We start from the raw sequence: 13,378 nt of genomic DNA on the forward strand, positions 1-13,378 counted from the left end.
TGTCTTCCGTCACTACGCTCTCCAGGAGGGAAGGGGCAGCTCCGCATTGCCTTTCTCGGAGGAATCATTCGATTCACTGCGTGACGACTCTGCGTTTAAGAAGGCGGTGGCGTCGTCCCGCGCATAGCGTCCCGCCACAGGAAAAAAAAAATCACTCAGCGGAGCTGCTGCAAACGCCTTTTTTGAGGGAATCATCCGATTTACCTCGAGAAAAAAACCACGTTAGAAAAGGCGGTGGCGTCGTCCAGCGAGTAGTGGCCCTCCACGGAAAAAACATTCAGCGGAACTGCTGCTAACTTCGCCTTTTTCAAGGAAATCATTCAATTATCGTGAGGACAAAACACGTTAGAAAAGGTGATGGCATTGTCCAGCGGGTAGCGGCTCGCCACGGAAAAGCACTCCTCGGCGCTTACCTTGAACAAGGCTGTTCGTCTCTGCTTCTCCTCGTGGAGGAAGAGCTCACCGGGACGGCAGGAGGTTGGCGTGGCGGAGACCCAGGCAGCCTTAGCAAAGGTTGTGCCAATCAAAGCTGGACAACTTTTCCTTCTTCGTTCTTCTGACAGTGCTAGCTAGCTGGCTGAAGAAAGAATGGGAGCCGATTACCCGGTCTCACCGTAATTTATACGGACCGGGGGTGAGGCCCACACACAGCAGGAGGGCGTGGACTTAAGTTTTCAGTGCAACGCTGAGCGCCTAGGGATAAACCCACCAGCGACAGTCTTAAAGGGCAAAGCCTATACGAAATAGAACAAGACTGCACATCAGGTAGAATATACTTTTCTTAAACATGCAAGTATTTTAGGTGGCAGCCGGTAAGATACCGTAATACAGCTTTGAAGAAATCCAGTTCACCCCTAGATTTCAGCTGCTTTTAAAAAAGAAGTACACATATATATCATTGATGTAAGTAGAACCAAAAAGTAAAGTTGCGTGAGGAACAAATGCACTCATATTGACTACAATTTCAATTAAAAGCATGGATACAAAGCAACATTTTGTTGTGAATATTATATTGTTCCCCCCCCCCAGTAATGCAGACAAGTAAACCGTTGGTGTCTTAAAATAATATTTTCAATCTGAATCATGAGGGAGACTTATGCAGACCAGTAAATATTTGTTTTTGTCAGTGTAATGTGCTGCTTTTTTAAAGAATGAATAAATATATACAGTTGTCAGAAATGATTGTTTCAAAACAAATAATGTGAAAATATTGTAAATATGTTCCTATATTGCACAGATATTACATACTTAATGTTTTATATTCATGGTTTAGGTGAACTTTATGATATTCTAGGCTTTTTGAACATTTCTCACTCGGTCGATTTTGATGTTCTGACATCTGAGTGAGGTTAATTTTTATTCTTGGCCAGATCTGCTAAAGAGCGCAAGGTCCGCATCTGGAAAGACTACGTGGCGCCCACAGCCAACTTGGATCTAAAGGACAGACAATTTGTTGCCAAGGTAAGGTCTTAAACTAACTTTTATTAGCTGTGTCTCTTTTACTGACTTTTTTATTGCTTAATTTGCTCTTAAAAGCATTTTTTTGGCCTTCAACTTGGTTTTCTTTTTACAGATGAAGACCCCCATTTATAAATAAAAATAGAGTAAGGGCAGGTGTGGGATATGAACTGTTCCTCATGACTTGAGCTGTAAAACAGTGCGAAAAGTAAACCAGTTGCTTTCTTTTCCCATTTTACGCCGTCCTTTCAGCATGGGAACAAAAGTCGGGGAAACTATTAGGCTTTGAAACAAAGATCATGCATTTTATTTCACTACTTACAGCTTTTATTGAATTCAAAAAAACAGTTCAAAGAAGGTAGAAAAATTCTTAACAACAATCTTAAAGCTACTCGTTTGGTAATTTGTAGTCCAAATTGCTGGGTGAGGTGACATCACAACCCCCAAAAGCTGAGATTTAGAAATATTGACTTTAAATGTTATTGTCAAGAGCCTCGGATAAAGGGAAGTGTCTAATATCAAGTAAAGGGGGATGTGGACTTCCATCTGTCGGAACATATTAGTTTAAACTAGAGAAGATTGACTGCTTGATCCGTTTTGGTAGCAGGGTGTAATATAATTGTCACAATAAGATCACATATTATAGGTTCTGACTTCCAGGTTGTCACTTTAACTTAGTTAAGCAACTCTAGCCTTAAAACATTAGCATCAAAATGTTCCCCTCTGAGAACACTTTCAATTGTCAAAGATAAAGCTTTCACTTTGCTCAAAGTATATTTAAACAAACTAAAATGGTGAATGCTTTTATATTAAAGTTTGCTCTTTGTCATTGTTAGCTCCCTCCTGGCCCTGAACTTTTTAAGAGCTTTAAAAATTCATAACCTGCCTTAAGGTTACAGAAAAGGTGTTGCTTCGGCAATCTGCTTACAGAATGAATTTGATCAAATCCAGACAAAGACAAAAAGCCAAATGAAATGTTGCATTTGTTTTTTCCCCGAGTTGTAGAGAAGATCGAAGGGATGAAACAAGACATGAAAACTTAAATTTTATATTTAAAATGCATGCATCCAAGGGTTTTTGCTACTTCAGTTTTGCACTGCTGATTTAATTCGGTTTTTGATCTCTGTGGGGCACTTCTTTGTCTTTTGGTTTTGCTGTTGTCATCTTAGTTTAAGAGATTGGAAAGCTATTTGCAACTTCTGGGACACTGCTATGAGTGAGCCATGACTTTGCTGTGTTATCATCTTTGAGAAAAATAGTTAAATTAAATTCAGTTTATTTATATAGCGCCAAGTCACAACAGAAGTCATCTCAGGGCACTGAACAGAAACATTCATATACATATAAAATAATTTAACATTATTTATCTGAAGAGCAGACTGCTTTGAATTTAACTTAATCGCAGAACTCTCATCTTGAGCAAGCATGAAGGTGACAGTGGAAAGGAAAAACTCCCTCATGAGGAATAAACCTTTAGCAAAACCAGGCTCAGGACAAGTGGTCATCTGCTTCGACCAGCTGGGTTTGAGAGGAACAGATACACAATGGCAGGTCAAGAATTACATGTTAAAATAAAAATAGTATCAAATGAAAACTATTGAATTTTAGAACAAAGTCCATGCTCAATATTCAATTTTAGCAAATAATTTAAGGAAATTGGGTCAATTTGTCCTCTAGTTGTCTAAGCCTATAGCAGCATGACAAGCCAACCCTAACTATAGGATTTATCTAAAAGGAATGTCTTAATCCCAGTCTTAAAACTGGGCAATGTTTCATCCTCATGGACAGAAACTGGAAATCGGTTCCACAAGAGAGGAGCCTGATAACTGAAAGATCTTCCTCCCATTCTTCTTTTGGAAACTCTATGAACCTCAAGTAAACCTGCAGTCTGAGAACAAAGTGCTCTGTTAGGAAAATATGGAACAGTAAGATCTGTAGTAAAAGATGGAGCTAGGTTGTTGAGAGCTTTGTAGGTTAGAAGTAAGGTTTTGAATTTGATTCTGGATTTGACATGGAGCCGTTGGAGAGAAGCTAAAACTGTAGAGATATGATCTCTCCTACTAACTCCAGCTAAGACTCTGGCAGAAGCATTTTGGATCAGTTGAATACTTTAAATAAGTATTTGGACACCCAAATAATAAACCATTGCAATAGTCCTGTCTAGATGTGACAAATGCATGAACCAGTTTTTCTGCATCATTTTTAGAGAAGATGTTACCAATTTTAGTGATATTACACAGGTGGAAGAAGGCATTTACTAGAACATGAGGACTCAAAGTTGTTCTCAGTGGTGTGAAAAGTCTAGCTATAAATATATGAACTCGAAAGTGGTCGAGAGTTTTCTTGGGAGGACGTCATGCTGACTCTGCTGCTGGTTGATCCATCTTAAAGCTCAGTGCACATCGGCTAGTCATAAGGTTACACAGGCCTGTGATTGCCCCACTCTACTTGGCCCCCGGTGGCATTTGTCGTGAAGTAATACTGCAGCGTTTCGACTCTTGGAAGGACACATCCATCAATCCCACCATCATCTACTCCTCCCTTCTCGCCGTCCACTCCACTTTTCACTTCTTATTACCTGAGTGACGGATAAATGGAGAGGTAGAGCAAGTCCAATTCCCACAAGTCAACTGAGCTGACGTGTTTTCCTTTTTGACTTTGTTGTCTCTCCCCTCTTGTCTCTGCTGGCCCTAAGGATGTAAGCTGTGCTCTGGTATTCCCCTTTTCCATTTTTCCGGGTAACTATCGACTTGTGGAATGGCAGACTAAGGTCATCTTGTGTAAATTGTAGTATCCGTTGCTCATCATTTGTTTTGATCAAAACCAAATCATCCCCTCGATTCTACGCTTGTCCGATTCCTCTATATTTGTTTCCCTACACAGACTGCGGGAAGTAGTGGTGTGCAGATTGATCCAAATATTGACATTATTGATACCAACTCTAGCATCGTATTGATACTGTCATGATGGGTTCAATACGCAAGTTTGTTTTTCCTCTCTACTTCCAGTATGTTGCTCCTGCTCCAGAAGTGCAATGAAAGGGAAAATGTTTTGCATTTATTTTGTTTCTAAACTAAAACTAAGAAGAATGTAGATTTTGAAAGATTTATTCTCCACCTTCTACTGATTAATTTAATTTGAATTAATTCAGTAAATACAGCAATTTATTTTTTTGGCTAGAAACTTGGTCTAAAATTTGTCCAGTGTTTTAAAAAGTAATTTAATGGCTAATTAGTAGTGCAAAGTACAAACAAGCAATTTACTAGTTATGAAAATGCAAAATGTGATATGACTCTCCTATGTAAAACTGTTTAAGCTGCCCTTAAATTGTGAGAGTACTGGATCATTATCAGTGATACTAGTCTTGTTTGTATTGGATTGATGCCACTGTTTGCAGTGTCATACACCCCTAGACAGTCTTGTGATTCAAATTATCACTTGTTTTTTAGTGAATTCAGCCTAGTGCTTTGTTTACACTGAGTGCGTACCAGCGTTTCAGAATTGCATATCAGTATATCTGAAAAGTACTTGAGTAAATTGCAAATTGAGAAGCATTGAAATGAAATATAGAGAATTGCGCCGCTCTTGGTGGCTGCATGTTGGAGTAGCTCTGTTACTTTCATTGAGTTATTGCTTTTGAAAACTTTATTTCCTCTTTGTCTGGCTGTAAATGGCTTTTTTTTTTGGACAGTTATTTCCTCTGGTATTGGATGCTGTGCAGCTGGAAGGATTTTTACTGAAAGCTTTTTATGTTTGGGCATTTGTTATGATGCGTAACCCATGGCAACAAGGTGTTTTTTTAAACAACCAGGAGCAGCTGATTAACATCTCAAAAGCTCAAATACCTCAACTACAGCCCCTAATCATGAGTTGAAAAGGAGGCGGCATGGACGAATTCACATCAACCTGGGGGCGGTGCTCGAGTTCCTGACCGCCGAGATCTGGGAGCTGGTGGGAAACTCTGCCCGTGACAACGGGAGGACCAGGATCATCCCCCGGCACCTTCAGCTGTCTGTCCATAGTGACGAGGAGCTCTGCAGGCTGCTGGGAGGAGTGGCCATCGCTCAGGCAGGAACTCTGTCTGGTATTTGGGCAGTCCTGCTGCCCAGGAGGACCGAGAGGCCCACCAGATCTGACAGCAAGCTGGATCTGCGTGGACAGATCGTGTCTGTGGCCAGATTCTTTGGATTCGCTGCAGGAGTTCCTTCCTGCCCACAGCTATCAGCTTCTAACAACTCTTGAATGGAACCAGGATGATGAGCTATGACGACACTTAATTTCCCTTTGGTATTAATAAAGTACTTTTGAGTTGAATTGAATTAAACACTTTGAAACTGCACCAATATAATGCAGTTGATCTACCACAGTTTGATCCACTGTGGCCATAGCTGCTTCAGCCGAGTCGGCGGGGGAGAGGGTGGACTCCAGAAACCATCTTATCACCATCAAACTGGTTGGCCTACTATGTGAGTGTGCTACTTATGGGACTGAGTTTGTTGTGGCTCCTTGAACTGATGAAGTCCTTTAGATGAAAGACAAAACGTTTCAACAAATGAAAAAGAAACCGTCCAGAGGACCTGACTTAACTTTGTTGGATTGTTTTACCTGGATTATTGAGCATGGATTTTGATGCACCTGTATAATTTAGGATAACCTTTTTTACGGTTGTTTTCGTGGTCTGCAATGAATATGTTTAGCACAAACTTTGAATGCTCAGTGGCTGTGCTGAATTGTTTTCGTTCCATCAAAAACATTGCAAGTTTACATAAAACTCTGTAATTTGGCTGATAAAATGATTTCACTGGCAGCAACAAAGAAACTCGAAGCATAGGTGGTGCTTCCAAGGGAGGTGATACAATTTCTCTGAGTAAGTCCTGGCAAAGCCTTGCTTGTCCCTGTGGTTAAAACCAACTTAATAGATTCGAGTGTCAACCAACACATTCCTTGTTGGTGGCCAAGATCCTTCCTGCGCAATGACTGATCTTGGCTGCTGCAGTTGTCATGTCGTCCTCAGGCAGAAGGTGGCAGTAGCTCCCCACCTCTGCTGTATCGGATTAGACAAGTGACTCATGCAGCCAGCCTATTTGTCTTTCCTGCCTGCTCGCTCGGCCCTCGTGGCAGCTACTTTCTGCTCCATTTTTCTATCTATTCTCCATCTTTTCATCTGTCTCTGTTCCTGTGATATTTGCTCTGAGATTACACTCTGTCTCCCCGCCTTGCTCCATCTTTTCTGTTCCTTCTACCCTCCTGTGCGTTGATTTGCCCACCCTCCCCTCTTTGCGTCTCTCCTCTTGCCTCCTCGGACTGATAATTAGCCTGTAAATGCTGAGCCATTTTTATTCTGTTCCTGCCACGTTCTCTCTCTTGCACTTTATTTACTTGGGCAGGCCTCAAAATGACCTTGTTACATTGAGAAGTTGTGTAGGCTTGCTGTGTGTATGTGTGTCTCTGTGACTGCAAGACCCCCTCCCTTCACTTTTACTCATTACACCTCTCCTTCGCCGCCTCTCTCCCCCTTCTCCCCATGTCTCTGTATCTCTCCCACTCAGCTCAGTGATTAGTGTATGATGTATTTTGGCTGCTGTTGTGGGCAGCCTATTTAGCATGTGGGTTGGTCTAATTTATGTTCTCTGGTGGCGAATGCAAAGGCAGTCTGATTTGCTTCTATAGAATAATGAATCTCCCAATGAGGCTAACACACCTGGATCTGCAGAATTCACTCAGGGAGTTTCAACTTTCTCAAAATTCAGTTCTTTTTGATTGTGCCTCTTTGGTACTTCTACCACAACAGCCACATGAACACCCACACTATCCAAATTGTGTTTGCTGCATGGCTCAGAGCTGCACCTCTCACTTTGAGGACTTTAACACAGCCTGCATTTGAGCCACTGTTAGTGAGGATGAGTGGGGCCATTGAAAGCACGTGTGGGTGGCAACATGTGTCGGGCGATTGATTTTTCAGTCTCATGCAAGTGGCCTACTTAAAGGCTTAGGGTTTAGATGCTTTTACATCTCAGTCAAATTGCACCTACAAGGTAAAGGCATTTTCAGATATCCATTTTCACACTAGTTTTTCTTCACATTCCTTAGTGCTTTTATGCATATTTTGTGAAAACCGATGGGTCCATATCTAGATGAGTGAAGTCCTTAACTAATCAAGACTTCTTGCGAGCCATAATTGTTGTAGCTTTGACCATCTTTGTGCAGAAAGAATGTACTTTTATATATAAAAGAGTGGATTTAGTCACCTTTCTTTGGGTCTCCAAAGCAATATGTTTGAGGTAGGCCTGTCATGATAACAAATTTTGCTGGGCAATTAATTCTCAGAAATTGTGATAAACAATAATATTGTTTGAAATTTGACAATAATGAGTAATTATTGTCAAATTTAAGAAGAAATTTTTGCTTAATTTTTGTGTGTAGTGCCTTTTTTACCACTGGATGGCAGTATAAGACTGTTTCAACTGAAGGATGGATAGTGAAGGAGTGAGCAGTGTGTCTCTTTAAAAAAATGGGAGGGGAGGCCCTTTGATGTGACGTGGGCTGTGTCTCGTTCCTGTTTCTCGGTTCTCAAAATGGCGGATGCTCAGTGTGGTTTGAGCTCTTTAGCATAGCATTTTTCACACAAAGCTTTTAATAAAAAATCGGTAAACAAGTTCTCAGCTTCTTTTTGCAGAGAAAAACAACTTTTTAGACAAAGGCAAGGGTTTCAACTGTGAATTTTGGAGCTTTGACAAGACAGAGGTTTTTATCCCGAGGTCGGCCTGTTAGCTTAGCACGCAGCTAAGCTGCTTTTAACGATCCAAAAACGCGATTTTGGACAGTTAAAATGGGTTTTAAAGAGAAAAGTGAAAGGGAGGGGTCAGTGAAGAGCATCAGAGTTGAACTTTTTGTCATCCAGTGTCTTCAGTAGAAATAGAGACACAAAGAAACGATAAAGCCGATAAATGAAAATGAGGTCGATAATTTTCATTTATCATGCGATTAATTGATTTATCGCGACAGGCCTAGTTTGAGGTAGCAGAAGGCTGAGTATATTTCTCTTGTTTTTTGCAGATTTCCTTCTTTAAAGCTTTTCTCTCCTACTTTGCTTCCCTTCTCCCACCTACCCTCCCTCCCTGCTGCCAATCCCCTTGATAACTGAACGTCCTCGTCCTGTCCTCCAAACCCCGCTGGCCTGCTGGGACACCTTACCTCGCTTACATACTCAGTCACTCAGGGATTCGCTCCTTCTTACCTCGCTTTCAGTGCCTCCTGCTCACGACGGCACAGTCTGCACTGTCACCCTCCCCCTGCTTTTTGAACAGATCTCTTCCTCTCCGTTTATCCCTTATGCACTTTTTTCATTCTCCATTTTTTTTCCCCCTTCCAGTCTTTCTGCTTCACTCCCTTACTCAACAAAATGTGATGGGGCTTGTCATTCCCACAATGATTAAGTAATTTTTACCTTCGTTTGTTGACTATTATGAGGTTTTGGTGCCATAGGAATTTTCCAGTTTCAAAATTAACAACAATTGTCTCTGTTTTGTCTTTGCAGGTGATGCAGGTGGTCAACGCTGATGCCTTGGTGGTCAAGCTAAACTCTGGAGAATACAAAACTATTCACCTGGCCAGCATTCGTCCCCCTAGGATAGAGGGAGAGGTACAAATATGTTTGTTTGTCTGCATACGTGAACCACTTTGCATGGAAATAATTGATACTTATTTGGAAAATTATTTTTACACAAAACCCTGAGTATTTTCTCTATTTTTACTTGTTCTTTCATCTTTTCTCACAAATGGGTGCTTATCTTTAGCAAACTATGGGATTAATTTTGACCACTTGGTGGCGCCCCACAGTTGAGTCACACGCAAACCCAGCAAAACGCACACACCCAGTGGTTGCAGCACTGCAGCGAGTGAGGCTAATCGATCCCCCCCTTTCTTTTCCTCTCTTCTTACCACACTCGTCATGTTTTAGAATCACTTCAAGACTGCAGAAACACACGTCTAGATGCCTATACCATTTACCGTGTGGCTCTGGGGAGTGTTTATTTGTTGGCACAGCTGACTGTGGAGGAAACACCTGAGTTTATGCAGTGATACACAGATGATTTCACAGATCTGTTTCCCCCCTGCTTCTTTCATCACTTTAGTCATACTTGGAATTAAGACTGTCATCACTTTGCTACAATTGTTTGCATTTGCTTTTCCTCCTAAAGGTTTATTTACATATTGTAGCTGAGATGTGTGAATATTTTAACTTTTTAACCCAAGGGGCCTGAAAATGAGTTACTTAAGAAAATGTTAGACACTTAGGAAGTCTTTCTCTTTTTGAAACTTATCTAAGAAAAAGGCTGCTTCTGTCACATCAGCAGTTGTAAAAGTCAGCTTTGTGATAGTCCTCTTTCTTTGTCTCTTTTAATTGTTTTTATTGACTCCCTTTTTGTGCATTGTTTTCATTTCATGGTTTAGTCTTTCCTGTTTTTTATTTATTTATTTATTTTTATCGCTGCTCGTTTGAGTTTTATTCTCTGCCCTTTTCCCCGCCCTCACCCTTCTCTGTCTCTTCACTGACATTGTTAGTGCCTCTCATCATTAGGATGCTACTTTGTATCTTTCCAGGCCTTTCATTTGTTCTCTCCTCTCCCTCCTTCACTGCCATCCTTTCCCCTCGGGTCAAACCCGCTGCGGTCGGAATGTTGACCTGCATCGATGACCTTTTGTGCACGTTAATTCTCTTTAGCTCTCTTTGGTTGTGATAAGCTTTTGGGATTAAGCATCGTTCCATTTTGTCTGTTGTTCCCTGCACTGCACAGCGTGTCCTCGTAACTCTTCTGGCTGTCCTGATTTTTCCTTTTCTCAATTTAGTTTCTTATTTTTTAATGCATTTCTGCTCTTTGTTTTGTCTGTCACTTTGTCTTTGCCCATGCCAGATGCTTCAGCAGTATGTGTTTTGTGCTTCATTACACTGTCGTATGTTGCAGGGAAGCTCAGTAGAGAGAGCCCAGATGTGAATGTTGGTGTGTGTTGTATTGGTGTGACATTGGTAGAGTTGTGCTGCTTTTATTTCACCTCATGCATATTTAATGGTGTAGTTTTGTATCAGCCTGTTGGAGTGCTGGCGCTGAGCTACCACAGTAATTTGTATTATTGGGGATAGAAATTTAGCTAATCATGAAATAATAATTGAAATTTTCGGCTTAGCAGATGGTCATTGGAGTGAATGGTTGACATTAACAGTTTCCTTTTTTAAGGATAAACCTAATAAATATGCAGTTTCTATCCAATCTCACAAAGGATTTCACCTAGTTTATATATTCATATAATGTCAGGAGAATCCTTTGCCTCTGTTGAAACATATTCTTCTTTGGGAACTTGTTTTGCACATATGTCGCTGCGATTCGTGTCGTTAATAAAGGCTGCACACGCTGCTGCTGCCGCTGCTGTTTGTTAGCTAGTTATTTCTGTCTACGAGCTAAAGAGACGCCTGCCTGTCTGTAATGCTGTTGGCTCAGCTTTGAGTGTCGTCGCTATGGCAGCCGTGCAGAGTTGGGACCGGTTTGCAGATGAGTCTTTTTTTTTTTTTTTTAAACTTTGTGAAATTTCCGTTTACCGAACAAAAACATTGTTTTGCATTCATTCACGCAACGGAGAATTTTATGTCCGGTCTCATTTTCCAGCCGAGCTTCTGTCTGACCATTAAATTAGGCAAGTAGTCTGTTGCTTGATGTGAGCCAGGGAGCTTAATTTCATGCTCTGTCCTCTCATCTTTACACATGCAGATGCGTTAGTTTTGTTTTTGTAAAATATCGTGAATGGTGTAATTTAGCATTTTTTGTTACCTTTGCATGAATGATTTTAATAGGCAATCAAATTAGGGTGAATCATCTTCAAATCAGCTCTCAAAGCATTTAAAAAACAGCTGAGGACAAATTTAGAGTATGATTTCTAAGCGTCACAACTGTATTTTTGTGAGGTTGTAAGGATGATTATTATCTTAAGGTCAAGACACAGCAGGTGCCTCTCAGCCACAGGCACTACACACACTGACATAATGTTAGCCAACGTTGTTGCAAGTGAGCTGGCTTCTTCCTTACAATTCAGACGGACACGAAAAGTGTTGGAAGTGCAACCTCATGCACGCACGGGCACGCTCCTTTAAGCTTGGTTAGCCTTTGTCAGGGAGCATCTTGAAAATCTGCGTCAGATTGTGCTCAAAGATGGGCGAACAGACATGTGTTGTGCGGTTTGCGTGTGCATATTAAAACGCCTCAAATGCGTTTATTTTAGCGTTGGTTGATCTTTAGTTAAAGTGACAACAAAAATTTAGAATGGAGAGCGAGCGCTTTTACTGTTGGAGTGTGCAGCCTTCACTAGGAGTCTGTAGGGAGGTTGTTTTTTTTTGGTGCCAGTTGTCATTATTTGCGTCTCTATGTGTATGTGCTCTGTTAGCTCGTTCGCTCTGCTATCAAGTCCATTTCCATTTTGTGTGTGGGTGTGTTAAAAGTGTGTGTGCGCTGTTCAGTAGTACGGAGGCCAGATGCAACGTACCAGGGCACTGATAAACTGTGACAGGTCCTATACCCCCCCCCCCCCCCCCCAACACACACACTTCACTTCTTCCCTCCTTTTCTGGATCGTTTTAATCCACCCCGTCCCCTTCGTCTTTTTTCCTCCCTGCTACTAATTGTGCTCAGAGTGACAGATCACTGGACCAATGGTGTTTGTGTCTGCAGGAAAACATGAAGTGTCCTCACTGGCTTTTATCTCACTCCTCTTTGTGCGTTGCAGCTGTGGGATGTCTTCAGATGTGTGAGATTCTGAGCTTGGGAGTTGGAGTCTGCTTCCCCCCTCCCTCTTTCCCTCTTTACTCTCTTTCTCAAATTTCTCACATGTGCAGCGGGACAAGCTGAGTGTAAACACGAGTGGGCAGAGACATCTATGCCTCTGAGTAGCTCACTGTTACACCCACTCGCACTCATTGTCTTTGTGTGTATTTGCTTTTACTTTGTGGCCACAGAGTCACAAGTGGATTTTGTCTTTTACTTGTCTTGTACTATATTTGTACTTATTTGGTTCAAGTAGGGTCAATGACAGGACTAACAGAGTCCCCAGAGCAGTCAACGCACTGTTCTTACGTAAAGCAATGCAGTGAGTATGGCTCATCACAATGCCACAGTGTACTTGCCCAGCCTTTCTCCATCTTGTCTGTCAATGACAACCAGTTTTTACCCTCATCTCCTCTATTTTGTTCCTTTTTTAGCTCCATATTAGGGATGCACAATATTATCGGCATGATATCGGCCGATATTAGCGATAGGTAAATCTCGGAGACTCGTCCTAAGCTGCGCAGCGCACTGTTTAAACCAACAGTTTTAGAGGGGGGGTGGGGGACACAGAGGCAGCCGCGCGCTGTTTACATCGACAGTTGTACAGTTTTAGACCAGGGTGTGTGAGAGGAGAGAGACACACACATCTCAGCCGCGTGCTGTCTGAACCAACATTTTTTTTTTTGCGGGGAAGTGTGTGGGTTTGCGGGGAAGTGTGCGACAGTTTTCGAGTGGCGGGGGTGCGTTCAGAGTGAGGGTTCGCGTGAAGGAAGAGGCTGCCTTTAGCTTTTTAGCTAGTGCACCTGCATTGCGACCGCTAGTTTAGCGTTACGTCAGTGCCGACAGGTGGTTGGGGGTGGGGCGATAGACGGGGCGCTTGGTTCTGTTGATGGGGCAGGGCGAGGCGCCCCGCTTGTATAATGGTAGGGGAAACACTGTATATATATTAATAGGAGTGTAATGGTACTCTGAAATCATATTTCGTTTCAGATTCAGATTCAAGGAGGGTTCGGTTAATTTTTGGTACAAAAAAGGCCAAAATAAAGACTTACAATTTGTTGTTGTTGTTGTTGTTGTTGTTGTTGTTGTTGTTGTTGTTGTTGTTGTTG

At 41.8% G+C, this 13,378-nt stretch overlaps 1 protein-coding gene across 1 annotated transcript in view; it reads left to right on the top strand.

Annotated features, from left to right (window-relative positions):
- The window catches only part of snd1 (staphylococcal nuclease and tudor domain containing 1), a 205,072-nt gene that overhangs the window by 22,473 nt on the left and 169,221 nt on the right, over positions 1–13,378 (top strand). The window contains exons 9-10 of the mRNA XM_037696080.1: positions 1,371–1,461; positions 8,996–9,100. Coding sequence (XP_037552008.1) covers positions 1,371–1,461; positions 8,996–9,100 — 196 coding nt within the window. The remainder of the gene's footprint in view (positions 1–1,370; positions 1,462–8,995; positions 9,101–13,378) is intronic.

This window comes from Nematolebias whitei, chromosome 22, assembly GCF_014905685.2.
Source record: "Nematolebias whitei isolate Nwh7 chromosome 22, NemWhi1, whole genome shotgun sequence".
NCBI lineage: Eukaryota > Metazoa > Chordata > Actinopteri > Cyprinodontiformes > Rivulidae > Nematolebias > Nematolebias whitei.